Below are 24,603 nucleotides of genomic sequence, written 5' to 3' on the forward strand. Positions count from 1 at the left end.
GCAAGCAGGTAACAGCAATAATAAGATCTGGCAGGGTCTGTCCAGGGCTCTGGTGGAGTCCCCATGTCTGGAGGTGTCCAGGGCAGGTCCACGGCTCTCGGTGCTCGGGGCTGGGGATCAGTGGCGATTTGGACCCGGTGATTCCCGGGGGATCAGTGGCGATTTGGACCCGGTGATTCTCGGGGGATCAGTGGCGATTTGGACCCGGTGATTCCCGGGGGATCGGTGGCGATTTGGACCCGGTGATTCCCGGGGGATCGGTGGCGATTTGGACCCGGTGATTCCCGGGGGATCGGTGGCGATTTGGACCCGGTGATTCCCGGGGGATCGGTGGCGATTTGGACCCGGTGATTCCCGGGGGTTAAGTGGCGATTTGGACCCGGTGATTCCTGGGGGATCTCCCCGATCCATCCCGGAGGAGCGCGGTGCGGTCCTCCAGCCGCCAGGGGGCGCACAGCGCGGCGGGCGCAGCGCTGAGGGCGGGGCGGGGCCGCTCCGGCCGCTCCTCTCGCTGTGCCGCTGGTCACGTGAGCCGGCGGGGAGGCAGCGATGGCGGCGCCGAGCGGTGAGCGGGGCTGGGCGGGAGGGACCCGCTGTGGGACACTGGGGCTGCCGCGGGCTGGCATCGGGCACCGCGCCTCAAGGGTGCTCCTCGGAAGGGCTCGGGAGCAGGCGCTGCCCTCGCTCACTGTCGCTGCTCTCCCCAGGTGCCGGGCCGGTGCCCGAGGGCTGCGAGCTAATACCGACTCAGTCCTTCATCCTTCCGAGGCTCTGGGTCCTCGGGCACAGAACGGCGCTGTTCTGCGTGAGGGAGAGGTAAAGAAGACGAGGAGCTCGGAAGCTGTGTGACCCTGGGGACCCTGCGGGGACCCGCAGAGAGAAGACGAAGAAGGGAATAGTGATGGTGAGGGAGAGGAAGGACTGAGGGCAGAGCTGCGCTGCTGAAGACCAGAGGAAATTTGTTGCAGGCATTGCCAGGGGAGGCCCCGGGCAGGCTCGGGCTGGTGCAGGGCTGGCAGCATCCAGCGCAGAGAGTGAGCCATGCAGGACAGCGAGTTCCAGAGTTGAGCTGTCGCCTCCTCTGTGCCCACCCCAGAGCCTGCAGGGCCGGCTGCTGACAGAGCCAGAGCAGCCTGTGGGTGTCTGCTGACCCCTCTGCCCCCCAGGGCCAGGCAGCATCTTCAGCATCCCACCCAGATCCAGAGCCCGGCTCACTGCTCCTGAGTGTGTTTTCCCAGACTAAATAAAAAATCTCTTCTTTCCACACCCTCACCTTGTCTCCTTACAGTGCCCAGAAGGATTTATGGTGTTCAGAATTTTTTGAAAATTGGCTTCTTCCAGAGCTGTGTTGCCGCATTTTAATTACAGTTGTTAGTAAAATGACGCGTTTGGTTTTATTTTGCTGTCATCATGCCAACAGCTGCAGACTGGGAAACACCCAGAGAACATTCCTGTGCCTTTCTCCACCCTGAGTGTGTGGCTGCTCCTCAGGCAGAGCTGGTGCCTGGTCAGGATCAGGGATCAGGATTTGGTGTCCATGGGTGCTCACTGCCTGCCATGTGGGTGCTGGCCCAGGGCACTTACAGGCAGTTCTTTCGGTAATTCAATAAATAAAAATAAATAAAAATTCCATCATGTAATGGTCACATGCCAATTTCTCACTCCTGGCTGTTGAGTTTGATGTGTCTTCACTAAAGCAAATTTCCACTTTTAAAAGCTGTTCGTTTAACAAATCTGATCCTTCATCTTCTGATGCCTGGTACACTTCTTTTCCTGCTCGCTGTCTGCCCTTCAGCCTTCATGTCTTTATCCATTTTCTTGGGTGAAAACTGATGATTTCCCACAGCTGGAATAGGGAAAGGTGAGGTGGGACAAGGGGATGCAAGAATGTTCAGCAGAGTTGAACGTGGCCATCAGTTCAAGGATATCTTATTGCAGGCAGTATCTTATTCCTTCTGCTTTCTCATCTTTAAATCTTTTGTTTGTGCCTCTCGTGTCTTGCCCTTGACTGCTGCATTTCCCTTACAGTCAACTTCCCTCCTGCTCAGCCCTCTGAGTTCTGGCTGTCCCCTCCTGGGAGCTGGGTGTGAGCAGCATTTCAATAATCTGAACTGGTTAAAGAGGCAGAAACCAGCATGGCAGGGAAAGAACCACACAACTGTTGGAGATGAGTTTGTAGCCACCTCCTGGTGTGGCCCATGGCTTGTCCCAGTGAGTGGTGTGACAGCAGGACAGTGACTCAGGATGTCTCTGCCTCCTTGTTTCTGCAGTGAAAGAAAGAAGGATGAATTATACTGAATTCTTTTACTTTTACAGTGAGGATTTATCTCCATAAAGATTTTACAGTTATTGTCAGAGCTCTCCCTGCTCAGGGAACATCCCTGGCTGGATCCTGTGGGCATCTGCTCTTCAGCAGAGTTTGAGGCCAGTTTGCAGACACAGAGCTGACAGAGAAACAGCATTTTATGTGCAACACCCGAGCTCCACTGAGCCCTGAGTTAAATCTTGTGTAGCTGTGCCAGTTTCTGCTCCACTGGTGAAGCAGTGACTCTTTTGTGCTGATTTTTAAGTTGTATAGAAAAACAGTGTATACAAAAATCACTGCAAGTGTTTAAAATGTTACTCCCTGTTCAGGGCTCGCTGTTGCCCTCCTGCCCTTCTCTCATCTTCTCCCAGTCTTATGTCCAAGCCAGATCCCTGGGTCAGGTCCCTCTGGGAGCCCCTGTTCACCTGCAGCCCCAGCTCAGGCTCTTTCTGCATTGCCCATTTGTGCCCCCTGGTCCTATGCAGCCACAGATAAACCCCTTTTTCTCCTTGATTTCATTACTCAGCTGGCCCCATCTCTTTTTCCAGCATCCCCACTGGTACCACCTCATTACCAGCTGCTCTTCCCATTCCTTGTCCAGCCACAGCTTTCTGCCTTTCCCTCAAAATCTGCCAACAGCTTCTTTTTCTCCCCTGCTGGGTCAGAGCCCCATCCCAGAGCTGCCTGGTGTCTGTTCCCCTGCAGCCACTGCTGATTCCACCAGGCATCTTCCTGCACCCAACCCTTCCTCTCTCAGGTTCAACTTCCCTTCCACTTGAACCAGCTGCAATCCTTGCTCTTAGTTCTTTGTTACTGTGCCAGAATCGACTGTGAGTTTAAATAATTTGGGTTTTATCCCTGGTGTTTGATTTATTGATACAGCTTTTTAATTCCTGGAGTGGACCCTGCATTTCTCTGATCTCTCAGCAGCCTTTCCCTGTGCCTATCCTAGGGCTGACCCAGACAACCAACCACAGCACAGCTCAGACCACAGCAGGGCTTGAGTGCCTCATGTTTGGACTTCCCTGTGCTGGAACCTGTGTGATCCAGCTAAACAAAGACATTTGCTGACACAATTATTTTCTTTTTATTCCCCCACCCCACCCAGGTCCCAGTTCTGCAGCCCAGGCTCCCCAGCAAACACAGAGCCCAGGATCCCTCAGCCTTTCTCTGCACTGACCATCCCTGCCCCTGGACAGAGCCAGAGTCAGGACTGAAGATGCCTCTCTTCTCCAGGAAGAAGAAACCCAGCGATGATGCTCGCAAGCGCCTTGAGTACCAGATGTGCCTGGTAAGCACTGCCAGGGTCATTCCTGTTCTCCATGCCTGCTCCTGGCTCCAGGTGATTTGGTACATCCCCTGCATGACCAGTAGCCATGTTCCATGACCAGCAGTTGTGTTCCTGATCCCACCAAGAGAGCAGGTTTTCTCCCTAATGAACTTCAGGGAATTCCTGCCTCCCTGTCTGCCTTTGCCCTCCCACCCCCACATCCCCTTCATGCCACTTCCATCCCTCTCTGTGTGGTTCCATCCACCCCACCCCACCTCCTGCCAGCCTGCAGCTGGGACCCCAGCTCTCCTCTCTCCTCCATGCCCCTTTGCCCTTACAGATCTCCCAGTATGTTTTTCCTTCCAGGGAACCTATGACTTCCCATCATATCTTGCCTTGTGCCTCTCTTTCACTTCCCTTTGTTCTGATCTTCCTCTCACTCTGATAGATCTAACTTGTTAGATGTAACTTGTTACCCAGAGATGTGTAGATGTGGCTCCTGGGGACATGGGTTAGTGGTGTCTGTCCAGGTTCATCACTGTTAGCAGCTGCATTGGATGGACTTGATTTGAACATGGAAAATACTTTGGAACAGAATCACAGAATCCCAGACTGGTTTGGATGGAAGGGACCTTAAAGTCCATCCAGTGCCACCCCAGCCATGGCAGGGACACCTCCCACTGTCCCAGGCTGCTCCCAGCCCTGTCCAGCCTGGCCTTGGGCCCTCCCAGGGATGGAGAATCCACAAACTCTCTGGGTAAGATGCAGCAAGAGGTGCTGTATTTCTGATTCTCTGGATGTGTTTCTTCCCTCTCCAGGCAAAAGAAGCTGGTGCTGATGACACCCTTGACATATCCAGATGTGAGCTCTCAGAGGTATGTCCCCTACAACTTCCAGTCTCCACACACAGCTCTGATTCTCACTCTGCTTCTTGGTACCAACTCTCAGATTTACTCTCATGCCTGTGAAGCTTGAGACAGAAATTGTTGCTGGTTCACCTTTTCCTCTATCTCCTGACCTCTGGCTTTCAGTTGGGAGCTTCTTCCCTTGTTTTTTTGGTGGGAGTTTGCCTGTCCTGTCTCATGCTTCAACACCATTTTTGTCCTGGGAATCCTTTAGAAGGGCAGAGTGGTCTCTCACCCTTCACCAGTACCTTATTTGACCCTAGTTTGGGACCTCATGGCTTAATTTTGCTGGTCCTGAGGGAATTGATTTGCCAAAGGCTGAGTATTTCTAATCTTAGAGCTACACAGTCTGCCACCCATGGTTGTTTTCCTGTGTAAGTGAAAATCCGGGTCCTGCTCCCAAGTTTCTGCTTGAGGATGGAAGACTCACTCCCAGCTTGGCTTCTTTTTTATGGCAACCAACTAAATGAGAAACAATCTGTCTGCTGGTGTGTGGGCAGGCAGTGACAGAGTGCCAGACACCAAGACACAGCTTTTCCTGCTGGCAACCAGGCCAGCCTCAGGCAGAAACCCATTTCTATCTCACTTTTTATTTTTATTCCCTGTCTCATGCTTCTAAGATGTTGATCCTGAATACAGGATGCCCTTTCCAAGCAAGATGGGGAGATTTGACATCATCCTGGAGAGGAGAGATGCCTGCTGTGCAGTGTGAAATGGCTTTGCTGAGATTTTGGGATGTTTTGTTCCAAGCTCAGGAGCCAACAGCAGGTTGTGTGTGGGCTTGCAGGCTGTGTGGGACAGCCTGGGTGTGGCAGGGTGGCAGACAGAGCATCCAGTCAGGGCCACAGCTCATCTGGGATGCCCAGAGGCTCCTTTTGGACCTTAAAACTGTCTTGCTGTTTCATTTTCATGGTTGTTTCGATCAATGAAGTGAGACATCAGTTTGGTTTCACAGTTAACCATGGACAGGAGTCTGGCTGCTGCTGTGCTGCAGGGAAGGTCACAGTGCCCAGCTGTGCCTGGCAGGGGCTGAACTGGCATCTCCTTGTTCTGCCTGCCCCTCTCCTGGCAGCTCAGGGACACTCTGTCCTGCCTGGTGCTCACATTTCTCTCTCAGAACACTGCACTGTGGTCATGAGGTTGCCAAACCAAAGAGAAGTCTGACATGAGTATTTTTAAATTGTTTTTAGGTTCCTTATGGGGTCTTTGCAACTTGCAAGGTCTTGCAAAAAAAGGTAATGTTGTAATCAGATATTATTAAATAATTCTATTAATATGCTCAACTATTATTGTCATGTTTGAAATGACTGTGTGTGGTTGTTTTATGTGTGATACTACACAGAGAGCAGTTTGAGTCAGATCAGTCCTGTCTGTGTATTTTAAAGGTAACTTCTGCCAGGAAAGATGAGGTGGTTGTTCCTGTCTTAGCCCATCTAGGGATATTTGTCATGTGAGAAAAAAATTTAGATCTCATGTAAAATGTTTCACCTCTGACAATCCATTTCCTACTTTAATGCTTTATGTGACAGTGAATAAGATACTGAGCTCTTATACAGCCTCCCCAGTTCAATCTCAACAAAAGTGCTTGTTCTGTGTTTATGTGCACTTGTGTTTATGTGTCAATGGGGTTTTTCCTCCCCAGGTGCTGATTATTCATACAAATAATCTGACATCTTTAGTTCCAAAGTCCTGCAGCCTCCTGAGTCTCATAACTCTAAAGGTAACTGTGATTCTTAACAGTTCAACTGCATCCTGTTATCCTTGGCTTTGAGCTGCATTAAAACACACCAGCCCAAGTAAATCCCTTCTGGCAGATTGGCTTTGCCAGGGGTCAGTACCAAGGTGTGACACCTGCCTTTTGTGGGTTCACCTCCCAGGCTGACAGACAGCAGACACTGAGTGGTTTGTGTAGCATCACCATCATTTATCATTTATCATTTATCATTTATCATTTATCATTTATCATTTATCATTTATCCCCTTCAGAATCCCACAGTTTCCTCCTCAGCAGCCTCTCTGGTGGTGGTGGGCAGGCAGAGCTGGATGTGTTAGGGGGTAGATCCATTTCTCCCCTGCTCTGGAGGGTCACTGGAATGGGAAGCAAACTGGTGATGGGTGTGACAGGGCTGTATCACCATCGTGCTGGGATTCCCCAAGAGGCAGAGTCACTTCAGCAGCTCCACATGGCAGGAGAGAGGTCTCCAGGTCTAGCCCTACCCTCTCCCTGCACTGCTGTTGGAGCAGTTCAGCTCATTGATCCTGCAGAAATTCCTTCTGCCAGCCTTGTTCCAAGGGGATGATTTATCCAGTTGGCTCCTCCAGTTTTGTGGGACAACTCCCTCAGTGTCACTGCTCTCCCATGTCTCTTGTTTGTTACTGATACCTGAATTTCCAAAAGACCTCCAAGAATTAAGTACCTATGTCCCCTGGAAAACTTGAGCTGCTTTTCAAAGGCACATTGGAAGAAGAGTAATTTTCATTGTGAGATAATTCATGAACTTTTGTTCCCAACCTTATTTGGTGACATCATCTGCTTTTCCAGGTTCTGGATCTGCATGACAACCAGCTGGCATCACTTCCTGCTGATATTGGTCAGCTGACAGCTCTTCAGGTAAAAGATTTGCAGCTGTATCCCAGGTGTCTGTACAGGACATGTTTGGGGACAGCAGGGATATGGGGTTACACTCTTTGGTTTACAGTTAATCACAGCTTCTCTGGTGATGCCATTTCATCAGATCCATCACATCACCCTGACTGTTGCTGTTGAATTGTCTGGTTAGAGGGAGAGCAGGAAAAAAGGAGGAAAGGAGCAGGAGAAGAGCAGAAAAAGGCAGGCTTGGTTATGTTCTCCCAGCTTGGTGCAGCCCAAGTGGGTCCTGTGGCCAAGCAGAGTCCTGTTGATCTCCCCAGACATTCAGGTTCTGCTGTTCTCCCTGGTGTGGTTACACTGAGAACCCAGAGCAGTGTCTAAGGGCACACTCAGGGTCTCTGCTCAGGGGGCAGCTTTAACTTCAGCCTGTGGGAGCTGGAGTTGGGGAGGGCTGCCCTGGACACTCCAATTCCCAGTTCCTGCATCTGGATCCAGCACCAGATGTTGGAGGTGAGCAGGGTTTCTTGCTGCCCCTGGTAGTTTGCATGCCCTTTATCCAGGGCTGGTGGAAAATACATTTTTTTAACCCTGAAAGTGTTATCTACAACCAATTTCAAGCTGTACTTCTGGGCCTGAGAGTCCCAGCAGCACAGATGTGTGGGAGACACGAGTATTGAATGAATATTTTGAATATCTTTTCTGTTAATACCTTAGGTCCTAAACCTTGAAAAGAATCTTTTAAAAAGCCTTCCACAATCTATAGGAGATCTTGCCCAGCTCCAGGTCCTCAATGTGAAAGGTATGGAATGGGATTGCTCTGGGAAAAGCACATTTATTATCTGGTCATGTTGAGCTGCATTAGCAATTACTCCTTTAAACCAAGCTAAGCATCATATGGTTTATACTCTGAATGCTGAGGAAGAACACAAAGAAGGTTTGAATTCAAATAGTTGGAAAGGCAGGAGAAATGATCTAAGCAGAAAATATGCCAGCCCCAAGCCCTCCACTAAAGCAAGCAGAGCACTCAGCCAGATAAACCAAATTACAGTTGGGTCCCCAACACCCAGAGCTGGCTCCTGTGGACCTGTGTATCCCCACAGGTCTGCACAGCCCAAGCACAAAGGTCACACCTCTTTTCCAGACTCTGGGCATTTTCCAGCTATGCAGTGCCATAAATCTGGGAGAAAAAGGAAATTTAATTACGTGGAGCTGTTGGTGGAACAGGGAAGGCAATGGAGGGTGAGGAGCTTGGAAGGGCAGCTCAGGTCATTGCCTGTCTGTCTGCAGCACCTGGGCTCTGAGCCCAATCTCACACTCAGTCCCTTTCCTCCCATCCCTGGGACTTAGACCAAGGCAAGAACATTCCATGTAACAAATAATTCACCTGGTAAAGAGCTCAGATCCAGCCTGCAGCAGTGACCTCAGCTGAGAAGGAGATTTGGATCCCAAGTTGCCCTTGGTGGGCAGTGACATCCTTTGAGTCCCTGTGTGACCTGGGACAGCTCCCTCCCTGTGGAAGTGAGCCATGTATGTGGTTATGGATTGGTGTTGGAGCAGATGAGCTTGCTGGCTCCCGTTTTGGGAAGGTTCCATGGTTTTAACTGGCTTTTTCTATCCATGTAGGGAACAAGCTGAGGGAGCTGCCCAGGAGTGTGAGCAGCCTGCAGAGCCTGCAGGCTCTGGATGTCAGTGGGAATGTGCTGCAGGAGCTGCCCCGGGTGCTGGCCCACGCCCGCAGCCTGCAGGTAACTCAGCCCTTCCCAGCCTGCTTCCCTCAGCTGGGACTAAATCCAGCCCACGAGGGGAATGTGTAGGGTCTGGCAGGATGTGCTGCAGGGGATTGTAACAGGGCTGTTCACACTGTCCAAAATAACTTCAGGGTACTTGCTCTGGTCTTTCCTCATAATTTTTACCATTTAATCTGATCATTTTGCCATTTCATTCTGATAATTTTGTCATTTAATCATCACAAAAGTGATCCCCTGGAGTGAACCCCTGGATTTTACCTGCCAGAGCACCAACTGTGCCTCTGTCACCCTGGTAGATCTCCAACTTGTTATCAGCTTCCATGGGTTAATGGCTCCCTGAAGTGCACATTCAGAATAGGGAAAGCAGCAAGATTTTTGTTGCCTTCTGCCTGCCAAACCTGTCAGTACTAAATGGTGCAAGTGTGAGGCAACAGGGCTGGCTCAGACACCAGCAGGAAGGTGTGAACAAATGTTCTCCTGTTTCACACACAACATTTTGCTTCACTTCTCATGAGGACAGCCTGAGTTGAGGCATCTCTGCTGCTCTGCCCCCTGTGTTTGGTAAAGTGGTTCCTTTCTAGGCCTTCCTGCTATGCCCTTCCCTACAAAAGGCAGCATTAGGTCCTTTTGGTGGCCACAGTAGGACAAAACAAGTGCCTCTTCCCCTCATTCTTTATGGGATTGCTCTCCATGCCCTTGTGTCACCCCCACTTCTGTGCTGAAGGGCTCCAGCTCCCTGACATGGAGTAGGGAATGTCTGTAGCTGAGAAGTGCTCTGACCTTTGGTACCTAAACATGAAATGCCAGTGCCTGCATGAGGGGAATGTTCCAATGAGTGGCCAGCTCAGAAGCTTCCAAATAAAGGACAGTGGAGTCACCTCTGAAAGGTGAAACACCCAGCAGGGATTCAATACAGCCTCGCTTTTATGTCAGGATTTAGAGTAACATTAAATAAGATTTTGGAGAACTGCAGCTGGACTCTGGACTCAGAATAACCTGGAGCTCTGTGTGTTCTCTTTTGGAGACGCTGACCCTGGATGCCTCTGCCATGACCTACCCACCCCCTGACATCTGCAGCGCGGGTACAGAGGCCATCCAGCAGTTCCTCTGCAAGGGTAAGCCAGGAGCACCTGGGCTGTGCCCAGAGATGGCATTTCTGGAGGACAGACACTGTGTGGGCTCTGCTTGGGGTGGTTGTAGGTGCCCTGCACACCTGGTTACCTGTCTTTGTTGGCAAACAGCACAACACGAGTCCTTCCCTGAGCCTGTCACACTGACCTGTGGGGTGGTTTGTTAATAATCAGAGTGGCTGGCTCAGGCTGGCTCAGTGACCATAAGAAGTCAGGGGTTATTTGGATTTTCTCCTGTGGGAGGATTAGGCATTGTCCAGCTGTCACTGCCTTGGGACAAGGAGAGACTCAGGAGTCACTCAGGTCCCTGCTGCCCTCGTTTTCTCTGAGGAAGGACCTGCAGGTTGTTATGAGAATGAAGGAAACAGATGGGAAACTCAAATGGCAAAGGAAATTTGAGTTTGTAGTAAGTTTGTAGACACTGTTTAGTACAGACAGGGAGCTTTGGTGGAGGTTTTATGCAGGGGAAGTGCCTTGCAAAGCATGGTCAGAATTTATTTTGGTCTGGGCAGTAACATTTGCAGCCCTGCAGATGTCACCAAGCCTGCAGCTGTGTGCAGGATGTGTTTCTGCCTGAGCAGATCCTTGTCCTGGTGGGGATGGAGTGTACAGAGCTCCTTGTCCATCCTGCCAGGCACTCCTTGGTGTGTGGGCAGAGGGAGCACAGCTGGAAGCAGTCCCACACACCAGCCACGGTGCCAAGGAGGTCTTTGAGCCCTTTATGTTCTTATTTTGTGTCTGGTGCCTTCCAGAGTGTGGAATTGCATACTACCCTCCCTCACAGTGCCTGCTCCCCACGCTGGAGAGCGATGGAGGAGGAACTTCAGTGGATGGGGTGGACAGGACAGTGGAGAAGTACCTGGAGGAGGAGAGTGAGTGGCAGGTGAGGCTCCCCTGCACCAGAGGGTTTGGGATTTGTCTCTGTCCTCCACCAAAGCATCTCACAGCACTTGGCACATCGTCCCTCATCACCTTCCCCTCCATGAGTTGTGTCTTTTGGGATCAAGGGAGCAGCCAGGCCTAGAGTGTGCAAGGGTGGCTCGTCTCCTTCCTGAGCTGGGGCTGGTGTCACCAAGCTGACCCCTGGAAGACAAATCCCAAGGAACTGTCTCCATCCTCGAAAGCAGTGATGGAGCCAAGGGACAGGGGTGGCAGTGGCACATGGAATGTGCAGTGTGTGACATCTGGTTTTGGAGGGACAGCAAACTGCAGATGAACCTTGTGCTTCCCAGACAAGTGCCAGCCATGTTCAGCCCTACCTGGGAAAGGGGAGGCCAATAATTGTGGTAACTCTGCTAATTCCTGTGCTCTTTGGCAAGTGCAGAGTCAATGGCTTTGTCCCTGGAGAAGCCTGAGTAACTGGACTTTGGGCCTGTGTTCTTGTGCCTTTGGTTGATGTCTTCACTCAGGGGAGGTTGTAATGTGGATTAATAATATCTACAAAAAAGTACTTCTGGGAATAAATATCTGCTGATATTGCTTATTTTTCAGAACAAATTCCTGGATTATGAGAAGAGGAAGGTAAGGATCAACTCCTGCAACTGCTTCTTCTGCAGTGTGGGTCTGCTTCTGGTTTTTGTTTTCCATTTTCTTATTTTGTTTCTTATTCCCCTCATCTGGCTGCACTTTTAGTTTGTTCTTTTTGTTTCCCTGGTCTCTGTCTCTTCCCCTGTGCAAGGCTCACTTTGAAATAATCAGAAACCCCTGCCATGCAGTTCCCCTGTGCTTTGGCTGCCTCCTTCAGACAAGGGAGTCCTGTGCCACATGGAACTGAACCCAACCTGCATTTTGTGCATGTTTACACAGGTCCACATGTTTACATTGGCTGGTTTGGTATCAGTCAATGCCCAGGGAATTCAGTTTCATGACATTGAAGAGTTTGAAGACTTATGAAAGCAGCAACTTCTGCTTCCCAGTTCCTAAGAACATTTTCCTCCCCTCATCAAGCCTCCTGTTTGCCATTTGGCTCCCTTTCATCTCTGCAAGGGACTACTGTGCCTTGCTTTAGCTATTTGCCAGAATATGTTCTTGCTGGGGAAGGAGATTCCTTTCATTCCTGTAATTTCATCTTCTTACTCCTCTCAGGAAAGAAAAATGCAGGAGAAGCTGGACTTCGAGCGGCGGCTGAGCATGGGGCAGCGAGAGCAGGCGCTGCTGGTGCAGCAGCTCAACAGCCACAAGGATGAGATCCTGCAGACAGTGAGAGAGGTGGGTGTGCTGGGCAGGGCCCTTGCAGGGCACCCACTGCCTTCCCCAAACCCACCACCTTCTCCTGGTTTCCCCTGCTCTGGGCAGGAGCAGCAGAGGCTGGAGCAGGGTCTGTCGAAGCACCAGCGCTATTTGGAGGAGGAGAGGCTGAAGCTGCTGCAGCAGCTGAAGGACACAGAGCAGGGCACTGCCAGACGGATCCAGAAGCTGCTGGAGGACAGCCAGAGGTGGGGTTCCACGGGGTCTTGCTCTGATTTTGTTTTTGTCATGTTGTTTTGAGTGGTTCATTTCACCCCTGAGTGCTTGGGAGCTGGACAGGATCAATGTCCAGAGGAGCTGCTGCTCCTGGACTGCCAGTTTGAAGCACATGGAATTTACACCTTAAAAAAGCCTGTTTCATAGATGTGTGATGTTGGGATTTTGCAGTGCTGTGGAAGAAATTTGAATACCTCATGGAAGGTACAAATGTTAAGGTGCCCCTGCCTGTCTCTGCTGGGTCTCCACGTGAGCTGGTGCTGATGGGAGGTGCCCAGCTGCTGAAAGCTGCTCTGCTGTGCATGACAGCAAAGTTATTTTCTCTCAGGCACATGGGGTTGTCCTGTGCAGAGCCTGGAGTTGGATGATCCTTGTTGGATGATCAGGATATTCTGTGACACTGTGATTCTGCCCTCTGGGGCACCAGGATATTTTACTCAGCTTGATGAAAACCCTTTGTTTTATCTTTTTTTTTTAGGCAAAAGCAAAGTTCAGACATTTTGAAGTCCTTGGAGAATGAGAGGTGAGTCTCTCAAACTTGTCTGGAAAAGGGGTGAGAAGCTGGGAGGAGGGCTGGGAGCTTCCTTTCAAAGTCACCAGTCTTAATCCACCCTAAGTCAGGTGAGGTTCATCTCACACCTACAGCTGGCTGTGGTCACTGTTGGAGACAAGACACTGGACTCGGTGTGCCTGGTCCTACCCAGTCTGGCACACCCAGTGACAGGGTGATTTTACCTCTTTTTCATCTCTGGGTGGTCCTAAATAATGAGTTTGGGAACAAAACTCTGTATTCCAATATCAAGGAACAACAGAGATCCTCCATCTGCTGGCAAGCAAGGCAGTTATGGAGGCATTCCAGCAACGTATCCAGGCTGGGAGGAGTAGGTGGGAAGCAAATCTGCCATTTAGCCAACACTGTGAGCTAGCTCTGCCACCAAAAGTGACTGTCCCCAGCTCTGCCCTGCCTGTGAGCTGTCCCCTCCCTTCAGCCAGCTGTGCTTTGGCCCAGTAAACTGGGTGAACATCAAAATTGTTTGTCAGATTGTTCCCCAGCCACACCAGCTCCTGACCTGGTGAAAGCCAAGGAAGGGTCTGGCACTGTTTGGGGAGAGCATGTGTTGATGTTCTGTCTCAGAAAAATCAGCTTCCCTGTCGAAAACCACTGTCCCTGTGGTTTTGAGTAAATTTTATGTTGTGTCCCATAAAACTTAGAGGTTCTTCACCAAAAAATTGGAGGCTTTGGTGTCTCTGGTAAGCCCAAATTTCCTGGGCAGGGTGAACCTGCCCAGCCTTGAGGCTCTGAGCTGGGTGGATAGAGGAAAAGGACTCTTTTGAAGGAGTGTCTGAACTGTTGTTCGTTGGCAGAATCAGAATGGAACAACTGATGGCAATAACCCAGGAGGAGACGGAGCAGCTGCGCAGGAGGGAAGTGGCCTGTAAGTCCAGACATGAGGGGAAGGGTCTGGAGCACCAGGAGCAGCTGAGGGGGCTCAGCCTGGAGAAGAAGAGGTGCTGGGGAGGCTTTCTCACTCTCTACAGCTCCCTGAAACAAGGGTGCATCCAAATGGGGGTCAGCCTCTGCTCCCAGGGAACAAGGATAGAACAAGAGGAAACAGCCTCAGGCTGTACCAGGGAAGGCTTAGGTTGGATATTAGAATTTTTTTTCCATGGAAAGGGTGATCAGGCATTGGCACAAACTGCCCAGAGCAGTGGTGAAGTCACCATCCCTGAAAGTGTTGAAAAAACACATGGATGTGACACTTGACATGGTTTAGTGGTGAACACAGTGGTGGTGATGGTTGGACTTGATCTTAATGGTCTTTTCCAACCTTAATGATTCTGTGATTCCCTGTTAGTCCATCAGGTTCCTGTCTGGTTAATAAGAATGGTGCTGGGAAGCCTTTTCTGCTCATGGTGACCATGACCAGATGTGTTTTTCTAGGGAAAGAGAAGGTGCTGTCCCCCTAAGACTGGCAGAGCCCAATTCCTCTCTGCTCTGGGACAGGGACAGCAGGCAGGGAACGGCTGGAGCTGGGCCAGGCCAGGCTCAGGCTGCAGATCAGGGCAAGGTTCTTCCCCCAGAGGCTGCTGGCACTGCCCAGGCTCCCCAGGGAATGGGCACGGCCCCGAGGCTGCCAGAGCTCCAGGGATGCCCAGGGTGGGATGTTGGGGGGTCTGGGCAGGGCTGGGTGATCCTGGGGGTCCCTTCCTACTTCCCAGGAGATTCTGTGATCCCAGGGTTGGTAGGCAGTGCCAGGGCTTCTCTGAGCACTGAAGAGGTGCAGGCACAGGCAGAGTTTCCTCAGTGAGCCGCAGGTCTCAGGTGGGTGGGTGGAATCAGTGACATGGCAAGAGCAAGAGAATGAAGAGAGGAGCCACTGTTGATTGCAGTGACTGCAGCAGCAGTGGTGGGTGAGCCAGGCAGGGACTGACAGCCCCTCTGTCCCCTCTGTCCCCTCTGTCCCCTCTGTCCCCAGCTGCCATGCAGCAGATGCTGGCTGAGACCTACAAGAACAAGCTCCTCCAGATGACGTCCGAGTCTCGTCGGCAGGACCTCGTCAGCCAGGCCTGCTCCAGGTGCAGGGGGTGTCTGGGGCTGGTGCTGCTGTTAAATCCCCTTTTTTCAGCAGTGTAATTCCCATAAGTGCACCAGGAGCCCCTGGAGCTGTTGGAATGCAGCAGGACAGCTGTAACAGCACAGGACAGTGCAAATTAAACTGTCAGACTCCCTTAAATGAGCCACCTTCTAACGACCACAATTTGCACATTAATCACACTTCGGGGGAACTGTCACTTTTGTGCACTTATATTGCCTTATACATTCTGCTAAATGTGGAGGATGGAGTTAGACCAGTTGTGTTCATGTTTTTTGAGGCACTTCAGTGCCAAACTGTAGCCCAGAGCTCCTCCCCTCACCTTCCAGGCTGCCTCAAGGATGCTGTGTGTGCATAAGTAGTACACGAGTGTTCCTGCACATACCAAGAGCATCCTGGCTCACTGTTTACAACAAGATGAGAAGTTTTTATCTGGCAACATCTGGCACTCACCAAAAACAGCCTTGTGAGCCTGTGACCTGCTCAACAGGTCCACAGGAGCCTGTGGTGCGGGTTTGGTTTGGGTGTAGGGAAGGAGGTGTTAAATTTGTGGCCTTCAGCTGTGCAGTACCACAGCTCTTCCCCCTGCTCAGTAAGAAATTCCTCCTCCTGCATTCCCCATTCCCTGCTTTTCCTCTGGTTCACCCCAAGAGTCCCAGACCCAGCATTAACTCCGTGGCACATCCATCTCCTTGCAGCCTAGCTGAGATGGATCAGAAGTTCCAGCAGATCCTGGCTTGGCAGCAGCTGGATCAGAACAAAGCTGTCAGTCAGATCTTGCAGCAGGTAGGCAAAGGAGAAAACTGCTTGTGGGGGATTGAGGGAAAGCAGGTCCAGAGTGGGTCACAGGAGCAGCAGTGGCTGGGCTGCTTGTAGAAGTGATTTTATTTAACACTACATGCTAAACTTTGAAAATATCTGCTATTCTGACAAACTGATTGGGCTAGTTGAAAAAAAAGAATGTTTTTTATCTAGACAGCAAATTTTCAGAAAAGACAGAAGCACAGACCATGGGAAGCAAAACTGCCGTGATGATTAAGTGGGGATTTTGAGACAGAAGTCCTGTCTTTTGGCAGGTTTCCTGGGGGACTTGGGACAAGTATTTTCAAAGTTTGTTCTCAGAAGTGCTGGGCAGCTGTGCCCTGCAGCACAGCCTGGCTGCTCAGTGCTGCTGAAGGAGGGGTGGGGTCACACAGAGCATTCCAGATGAATGTTTGAAGAACATTAATATTTCTCTGTGTGAAATTAAGACCCTGTGTGTCTCCAGGGTGGGCTTTACCTGCTGGGCTCTCAGCTATGTTTCAGGACACCGTTGCACTGAGCATTACTCAGGGTCTTGTACCCGAGCCCCTGCAAGGCAGCAGCTTCTGAGCCCATCAGCAACTGCACCAACCACCTCACTAAGCAGGATTTTGCCTGTGCCTTAGATTGAGATGCAGAAAACTGCCTTTGAAGCTCTCCAAGTGAAGAAGGATCTTATGCACAGGCAGATCAGGAACCAGGTGAGTCAGCAACCGAGGAAAGAGCAACCAGTTCCTCAGCTCATCCTGCTGTTTGATGGGACCCTGGGAGGAAGAACGAAGCACAGAGCATGGTCTGAGAACATGGAGAGCTCTGGAACAGAGTTGGGCAGTGTTGGTTACACCCCAGCTCTGAGGGAGGGAGTGTCAAAGCAGGTTTTAGATTCCTGGAGGTGATGGAATCACCATTCCTTCCATCACCTCAGCACTGGTGGGTGAAGCACTGGAGGACAGACCTGCACTGGCTCTGGGGGTGATCTGCAGTTGCACCTCTGATTTCCTGCAGGCTGTGCATTTGGCAGGGCTGCTGCTTCCACATGAGTCCACTGCATCTCCATCCAGCACATCAGAGCTGCACCTTGAGCCATAAGTTCACCTTTTCTTTCCCATTCTCAGCCTGCCTTTCTGAGCTCCATTCCACAGAAGGTGCAGTGATGCAGTCGGGGGAAGAGCAAGAGCTGGTGGAGAAAGTGGTGGTGGATGATGCAGGAAGATGGAAAAGTGGCAGTGGATGATGCAGGAGGGTGGGAAGGCAGCAGTGGAGGAGGCAGCAAGGAGGGTTGCTGGCTTCTGACACAGTGCTCCCAAATCTTCCCTCTCCTGATCTGCCACAGCAGAAAAGTCTCAGGTCAGGATTTGGTGGATAAACTTGAGGGTTTGGATATTTTGAGTGCCCCAGTGACCAATCTCTGTTAGAAGCCTGTGACCTGTCTGACATCTCCCCATCATTGCCTGAGTTCACCATAAGGGCCCTGCATTTTTCTCCCTCGTGCTCTGTGAACAAAGGGAGTTTGTTCCTTGATGCCTGGGCTGGACCTTTCACCCCTGGGACCCCTCCCACCCTGTGCTGCAGGGGCAGAGCCCTGGGCTCAGCAGTTGGCCTGGCAGAGGGGTGAGCTGGGCTCTCATCTTGGCTTTGCTGTGGGACCTTGAGCAACTCACTTCACCTCTCTGTGCCTCAGTTGCCTCAGGTGTTGTTCTGGGATTGCTGGAGCACCTGGAAACCAGGGCACTGTCCAGGAGTCTGAGGTTTGAGCTGTGCTGCTGGGAGGGCCTTGACTCCGCATTCCAGAGTGACTGCAAAAAGTTTGGGTGCACAAACTGATTGCAGTGAGGTTCCAGACTTAAGCAGGAGGTGTTCAGAGTAGAGAGACAGTTGGAGAGGGGGCACAGAGCTCCTCAGGTGAAGGAAGAGGGACCCTCAGCACACACATCAGCAAAGGGCACGAGCAGCTCCCCCCAACCTCTGGGTGCTCTGCAGTGCTGCCCAGTCAGACCTCATTTTAAAACAGCATAAATTAAAGTCATTTTTAAAGTGTCAGTAAAAAATGTTTCATCTTCTGTTTAGATTAAATTAATAGAAACAGAGTTATTGCAGCTGACACAGCTGGAATTAAAGAGGCAAGAACTGGACACAGAGACTCTGCAGGTACGTGGGGCTCTGGGGCTGCCCCCCACCCTCTCTGCTCTGGGATTGCTCCTCTTGCTTCCCTCGCTCCTGGCAGTTTCCAGATGGTTTTATGCTTAGTCAGAAGATCCTTCTGTCCCTCTGTGTCCTGGGAATGTGGGACATCACCTCTGCTCCTAAACATCCCCAGGCATTCTCAGCCCAGAGACAGAGCAGCCCTGATAGGGATGGGCAGTTCCAGGTGTGCTGGGTGGGGAAGGATTTTGCAATCCAGTTGTTGGCTGTCCCAAAAACACCCGCCTGCTGTGCATTGCATGTCCTCTCACATTGTGTTGTGTTTTGGTTTTGACATCAGCAGCAGTCACACATTGAGGAATACCAAGTTTAGCTGAAGCAGCTTGGCTTTAAATATTGTTTTATGATGCTTTACATCAGTTGTGCTGTGTGCCAGGTCAGGTCAGGTTCAGTCAGCTCAAAATCAGTGACAAACACCCAGGGCAGTCAGAGCAGTGGTAAGTGCTGACTTCAGGCAGCAGTGGCTCCCAGCCTTGTCCTGGATCCTTCAGGTGTAAGATTTGGGTCGTGCTACCAGGACTCCCACAGCTCCTCTGTGCCACTCTTGGAGGGGGACCATGAATCCTTTTGGCTGAGCTTGTGGTGGTGTGAGGAGGAGCTGCTGCAGCACAGAGCTGACAGGAGCTCGGGTCTGCCCCACCAGGAGAGGATCCAAGCTGTGGGGCACAGGGATTGCACAGCCACAGGGACTGGCAGGGGCTTTGCTGGGCAGGGGACAGGGTGGCAGCAGCGTGGGGATGTGGCTGCCAGAGCTCTCCTGTTGCAGGAGGCGGTCACGGAGCAGCGCCGGGCGCTCGGCTGCCTCCTGCAGCAGCTGCTCAAGGAGAAGAAGCAAAGGGAGGAAGAACTGCAACAAATCCTGGTAAATGAAGCCCTTCATGAAGTGCTGAGGATGGGTTTTTGATGAAATGAGCAATGAGCATTTGGGTTGGCTGCAGGGAGGGTCCATGGCTCAGTGTGGGAGTGAAGGGGAGCAGAGCAGGGCTGTGTCCAGACACAGAGCTCAGCCCCAGGAGGTTCTAATGTCATCCTGGGGGGCACAGCAGCACTCCCTGGTGCAGCATGGGGCACCATCATCACCATCACTGACCCTGCTGGGAAGGCAGTGGTCAGCAGGATGAGCACAAGGGATGGGAATTGTGGTCTTGCAATCCTGAAGATCTCCAGACTCTTCCTGAGCCTCTGGAGACCAGGCCACAGGGCCAGGGGCAAAGGGAGCAGGGAGATGCACAACCTGCAGGAGCCAGAAATGCCTGTTTGAGCCCCATCACAATGCTCTGGCAGGGCCCTGCATTGCCCAGGCTGGGGTTCCCTCCTGCACAGCCATCCCTGAACCCCCCTGGCCACATTCCCTTGGGCTGCTGAATGAGTGAGTTTTTCTTTCAGCTGGAAATGGAGGCAAAGAGTGAAACCAAACAGGAGAACTACTGGCTGATCCAGTACCAGCGCCTGCTGAACCAGAAGCCCCTCTCCCTGAAACTCCAGGTGCTCCTGCTGTTCCTGCTCCCTCTGTGGCCCTGGGGGGAGTGAGGACAACCCCTGAGCTGAGGCTGGGAGCAGGGCACAGACCCCACACACAGATCCAATCCCAAAGGATTGTCAGAGGGGTTTTTCCATGTGTGAGAGGAGCTCCCTGGGGGCTGCAGCTCCTCCCGAGGGGCAGCTCCAATCTCTGCTCTGGGACAGGGACAGCAGGCAGGGAACGGCTGGAGCTGGGCCAGGCCAGGCTCAGGCTGCAGATCAGGGTAAGATTCTTCCCCCAGAGGCTGCTGGCACTGCCCAGGCTCCCCAGGGAATGGGCACGGCCCCGAGGCTGCCAGAGCTCCAGGGATGCCCAGGGTGGGATGTTGGGGGGTCTGGGCAGGGCTGGGAGCTGGGCTGGGTGATCCTGGGGGTCCCTCCAGCTCAGGATATTCTGTGATTCCCAGACCTCAACATTTTGAACTGTGCCCATAAAGCACCAGACCCAGAGCTGCTCCAGCTGTTGGGCTTCCAGGCTTTGTTACATTTGGGATACAGCACAGCTGGAGCAGGGCAGGGATGAGCACACCCTCAGCCTGGCCTCAGGGCTGCAGTCTGGGAGCTCATTCCATGTTTTGCAGGAGAAGGGTTTGGAGCAGCAGCTGGTGACCCTGCTGCTGGAGCTCTCTGCTCACCAGTACGTGCCAGTCTTCGCTCACCACCGAATATCCTTGGAAACGCTCGGCACCATGAGTGCCAGTGACCTGGAAAAGGTACGAGACAACACCAGCAGGGATTGTCCCTGTCCCCAGCCCAGCTGTGTCTGTGGGTCTGGCAGGACAAAGTGCTGCTGGTGCTCTGCTGTGTCACCTCCCCACAAGGACAGGTGCCCGTGCTGCTCTGCCTGTCCCTGTGGATGCTCTCTGTAGTGGGAATAGCACCAGGGAATTCCTGGCAGAGAGGATTTCCTTGGCATGGTCACATCCTGCCAGCAATGCCCAGGAGTTTGCAGTGTCCCTCTGGGGCCAACACCCTCCTCTTGTCCCACAGCTCGGTGTGGCAGAGGTTGGTCTGCAGCGTGCCATCCTCAGGAGGGCTCAGGAGATCCTGGCTGCGGCCACCACCATCCCAGGTACCCCCAGTTCTTTTCTGTCCCGTTTTACACTCACAGCAGGTCCCTGAGCCTGGAGCAGGGAGCTCTGTGGGTCAGCCCCCTCCCGTGGGTGTGTGGGGAGGGCAGAGCTCGGGGGTCTCAGTCCTGGCTGCATTTGCAGAGCTGCGGAGGGCGGGGGACACCGAGGTCCCTGCGGCCCCAGAGCCCAGCGCTCCCCTGGAGGAGCCCCCGAGCCCCGCGGCCCCCTCGGCCCCACCGCTGCCGTGGGACCAGAGGAAATCGGAGTGTGTTGTGTGCATGGAGCAGGAGGTGAGAGCCGGGGCTGGGGGCAGAGGGAGGGAGGGACCCGGCGCATCCCCAGCTCTGTGTCCCCAGCCTGGCCCTGGCAATGCTCGGCTGCTCATCCCGCCAGCTCCGGGCACAGCCGGACCCCACAGCGGGGATGGAGGGAGGGGATGGAGGCTGCTCAGTACAGCCCAGCCCCGTGTCCTTCCCCGTGTCCTTCCCCGTGTCCCAGGGCCCGCATTCCCGCGGGGATGCAGATGGGGGTGCAGGGACCCCCCGGGTGCTCCCCAGCTCCCCCCGTGCTGGTGCTGAGGGCCAGTGACACTCTCCCGTGTCCCCTCTTTGTGTCTCCCCCAGCCCCAGATGATTTTCCTGCCCTGTGGCCACGTCTGCTGCTGCCGGGGCTGCTGCGAGCGGCTGCTCTCGTGTCCCCTGTGTCGCCAGGACATCGCCCAGCGCATCCGCATCTTCCCCAGCGCTTAGGCCGGCCCGGGGGGCACCGGCCCCGCTCCCGGCGCCTTCCCCTCCGCCGCTCAGGCCCCTCTTATCCCCTCACCAGCACAACCAGCACTGCCCTGCCCGTGCACCTCAGCATCCTCCCAGCTCCCCGGTGGCTCCTCAGCACCCAGCTGGGGCTCCTTCAGTGAATCCCTCCCTGCCGCCCGCCCAGCGGTGGCAAACTGGGAGCAGCTGTGGCTCCTCCTGTCTGGCCCAGGTGTTTCAGACAGGCCCCTGGCTCAGCAGGGACACGGGGAGTGCTTCCAGCAGGGCCTGTGGGGGAATTTCCCCTGGGAGGACTTGGCCAGGACGTGCTGCTCTTCATGTGCTGACTGTGCCTTGCACCTCTGTCATGCCAAAGGTCTGGGGCTTCTGCTCTGGAGCCCCACAGGAGCGTGTCTGGGTCTGCAGCCTCAGGCAGGGCAGAGCCAGGAGCTCCCCAGCCCCCAAATCCTGCTCCTGTGGGAGGGGAGAGTGCAGCACCCCCAGGATTGGAGGGGCCTGCCCCGGCCAGAAGAGCCCAGTGGGGTCCCTCATCCAGAAATCAGGTAGGGAGCAGAAAGTGTTGCTGCTACCGGCCAGCACTGTCCCAGGGCTGGGGCTGTGCCCAGCTCACATCCACGGTGCCTTTGGGGTGTGGGGACTTCTCCATTGTCATTAATTCGTAACAATTCCTGTCTCTCCCTTGGCTTGAAATATAAAAATGCTGCCACGAGTCCGGTCCCACCACAGCTTTCCCCAGGAGCAGCCATTAAACTGCAGCTGGTTTCTGCTGGGGCTGTTTGCTGCCTTTTCCTTCTGCAGGGGGGGATGGCTGAGAGCCAGGCTTGTGGAGCAGTGACAGGGCCACCACGTGTCCGGCTGTCCCAGTGGCACCATCCTCTTGTCACACAGAAGAATTTGAGGCTCTGGGCCTTCTCCCAGGGCGTTCTCGTTGTGGAGCTGCCCGAGGGATGTCTGGGCAGGGGAGACCTTGGACCCTGCGCTTGGGTTGCCTCACATGAGCTGCCCCACGCAGAGCATCCCTGTGGGACACGTGTGTGACCTCGTGGAGGTGCCCAGTGCCACCAATGTCCTGGGGACGTGCCACAGCACCAGGGCCGGTGCCTTGGGGACAACAACATCCTGGGGATGTTTTTCCAGCCTCTGTTTTCACGTTTTGCTGCTGCTGCACATTAGAGAAGGCAGGTCCTATCCGGGGAGGGGCAAGGGGCTGCACCAGGAGCAGCTCAGCTGGTGCTCGGGATGGAGGAGGTGCCCGAATGAGGGCAGGAAGGGTCGTGGAGCAGCCTCACTCCTCCCTGTGCCCCCTCCCTGGGCTCGGGGAGGAGGAGGAGGAGGGAGTGAGAAGCCCTGACCTGAGGCAGGGTGAGGAGCAGGGATCCAGCCCCGCAAGGAGCCCCCCCTGTGCCCCCTCCCCTGGGGCAGTCAGGGACCACACAGAGACCCCAGGGGTCGGGCTGGAGAGGGAGGAGAGTCCCGAGGGCTGCCCCGACACCCCCTCCATCCCCTCTGCGCCCCCATCCCAGCTCCCCCTCCATTCCCAGCGCCCTCCATCCCCGCCGGTGACCGCCGGGCCGTGCTGGGGGCGGTGATGGGTGACAGGAGCTCGGGGCAAGGTTCGCTCGGGGACAGTGCCCGTGAAAGAGGTGCCAGAGCAGTCGGCAGTGCCGGGCTGCCCTTCATGGCCAGGGCCACCCCAGCCCCGCCAGCTGCAGGGACAGCCCCGCTCAGCCAAAACAGCTGGAGCATCACCCAGGAGTCCCGGCAGTTCCTGAGATTGCAGGGAAAGTAAAACAATAATTAAAAAACACCCTTCGGCCCCACTCAGCCCCGGGCAGTCCGGGACTGCAGCCGCCCTGTGCTCGGCACAAACCTCCCGTGTCCATCCCTGGGACCCCGAGGGGACCGTGCTGGTGGCCAGGGCCACCTCCTGCAGCAGGTGACAAACAGACCCCAGGGCTGGTGCCAAACGGGTGCTGTGCCCACTGCTCAGCTGCTCCTAAAGTACATAAACAACGAGAGAAACTCTGCTTGGGAAAGATTAAGGATATGATGGATTTGGAAAGGGAAAAGGGAAAGAGCAGCAGGTGTTTCAGGGGCAGCAGCTCTGCGGTGGAGGTGGAGCGTTCCCTGTGCCGCTCCAGCGCCCGCCGGCCACCCTGGGGCCAGGCTGAAGTTCAGGGGGGGCGGCTGCCCCGGCCCCTCTCCCCTCCCCGGGCTCGGCCATCGCCGCCCCCCGCCTTCAAAAGCGGCCGGGCCGGGCCGGGCTGTGCCGGCGGAGCGCGATGGCAGCGGGGCCCGAGCCCGGCGGGGAGTGCGGGATCTGCTACGAGGCGTACTGGGGTGCCGGGGGGGGGCCCCAGGAGCTGTCCTGCCGCCACTCGCTGTGCCAGCGCTGCCTCCTCAGGCTCGCGTGTGCCGCTGCCAGCGTGGCCTTCGTCAGCTGCCCCTTCTGCAGGATGGTGACGCTGCTGCCCGAGCTGGCCCCGGCCGCCACCCCGGCCCCGGGGACCCCGCCTGGGGAGCAGCAGCAGGAGGACGGGAGCGGTGCCCCCCCGGACCCCGGGCAGGGCTCGTCGCGCTCCGTGGCCGCGCTGTGCTCGTCCCACGGCCCCGTGTTCGCCGTGAGCAGCTCGGTGTCCCCCTGCGGGCTCCGCCGCGGCTCCGAGGCTCCCCACGCCTTCGTGCTGGGGCTGCTGGGCCGGGGGCTGCTGCTGGACACGCAGCCCCCGCTGGCCTCCATGGAGAACCTGCGCCTCGGCTTCGCCGCCGGCATCCTCGTGCTCATCGTCTCCACCTTCTTCCTGCTCGTCTTCCTCAAGTAGGTCCGGACGGCGGAGCGGGGCTCCCGTCCCACTGCAACCCGCCCCAGCCCGGTGGATGGAGCCGGGGATGGTTCCGGAACTCGTCGGGCCGCGGACACCTCGGTGGGGCAGGGCCGGGGCTCAGCACCCGCCTGGATCCAGCCCTGGGGCCCGCAGGACGCTCGGCTGCCCCGCAGGAGAGCCCCCGGGCACCAGACTCGTTAAAAATTAACTTATTGCAGCACCTTGCTCGCCGCGGGCCCCGGCTGCCCTCACGGGGCCGCCGCCGGAGCCCGGGGACCGCCACAGCCCCGGCTGCGCCTCGGTGAGGCCCCGCTGAGGGCTGAGGGGACGGGAAGGGCCCCGCTGTGCTGGCCGGGGGGCGAAGCTGTAACAAGGCAACACAAAGGGAGGAGAGAGCCCGGCACGG

The 24,603-nt window shown here is 54.6% G+C and overlaps 1 protein-coding gene across 4 annotated transcripts; it reads left to right on the forward strand.

Annotated features, from left to right (window-relative positions):
• The first annotated feature begins 404 nt into the window (after positions 1-404).
• Positions 405-23,580, forward strand: LRSAM1 (leucine rich repeat and sterile alpha motif containing 1). 4 transcript variants are annotated; one of them, XM_058853913.1, is made up of 26 exons: positions 481-565; positions 708-1,559; positions 3,414-3,596; positions 4,394-4,450; positions 5,671-5,715; positions 6,123-6,200; positions 7,023-7,091; positions 7,785-7,869; positions 8,694-8,815; positions 9,843-9,933; positions 10,701-10,831; positions 11,440-11,469; positions 12,034-12,156; positions 12,244-12,383; positions 12,890-12,934; positions 13,777-13,847; positions 14,889-14,988; positions 15,704-15,791; positions 16,433-16,507; positions 17,874-17,954; positions 18,775-18,870; positions 19,395-19,493; positions 20,111-20,242; positions 20,520-20,601; positions 20,744-20,892; positions 21,226-23,580. In XM_058853913.1, the coding sequence occupies exons 3-26, from the start codon at positions 3,525-3,527 to the stop codon at positions 21,349-21,351; spliced, it is 2,187 nt and encodes a 728-aa protein (XP_058709896.1). In that variant the 5' UTR covers positions 481-565; positions 708-1,559; positions 3,414-3,524; the 3' UTR covers positions 21,352-23,580. The 4 variants fall into 4 exon arrangements, with proteins under 4 accessions (XP_058709899.1, XP_058709896.1, XP_058709898.1 ...); XM_058853916.1 differs by lacking the exon at positions 708-1,559 and having other exon boundaries at positions 405-565; XM_058853915.1 differs by lacking the exon at positions 20,520-20,601.
• Positions 23,581-24,603: the final 1,023 nt, after the last annotated feature.

Source organism: Poecile atricapillus, chromosome 20, assembly GCF_030490865.1.
Source record: "Poecile atricapillus isolate bPoeAtr1 chromosome 20, bPoeAtr1.hap1, whole genome shotgun sequence".
In the NCBI taxonomy this organism is placed as follows: domain Eukaryota; kingdom Metazoa; phylum Chordata; class Aves; order Passeriformes; family Paridae; genus Poecile; species Poecile atricapillus.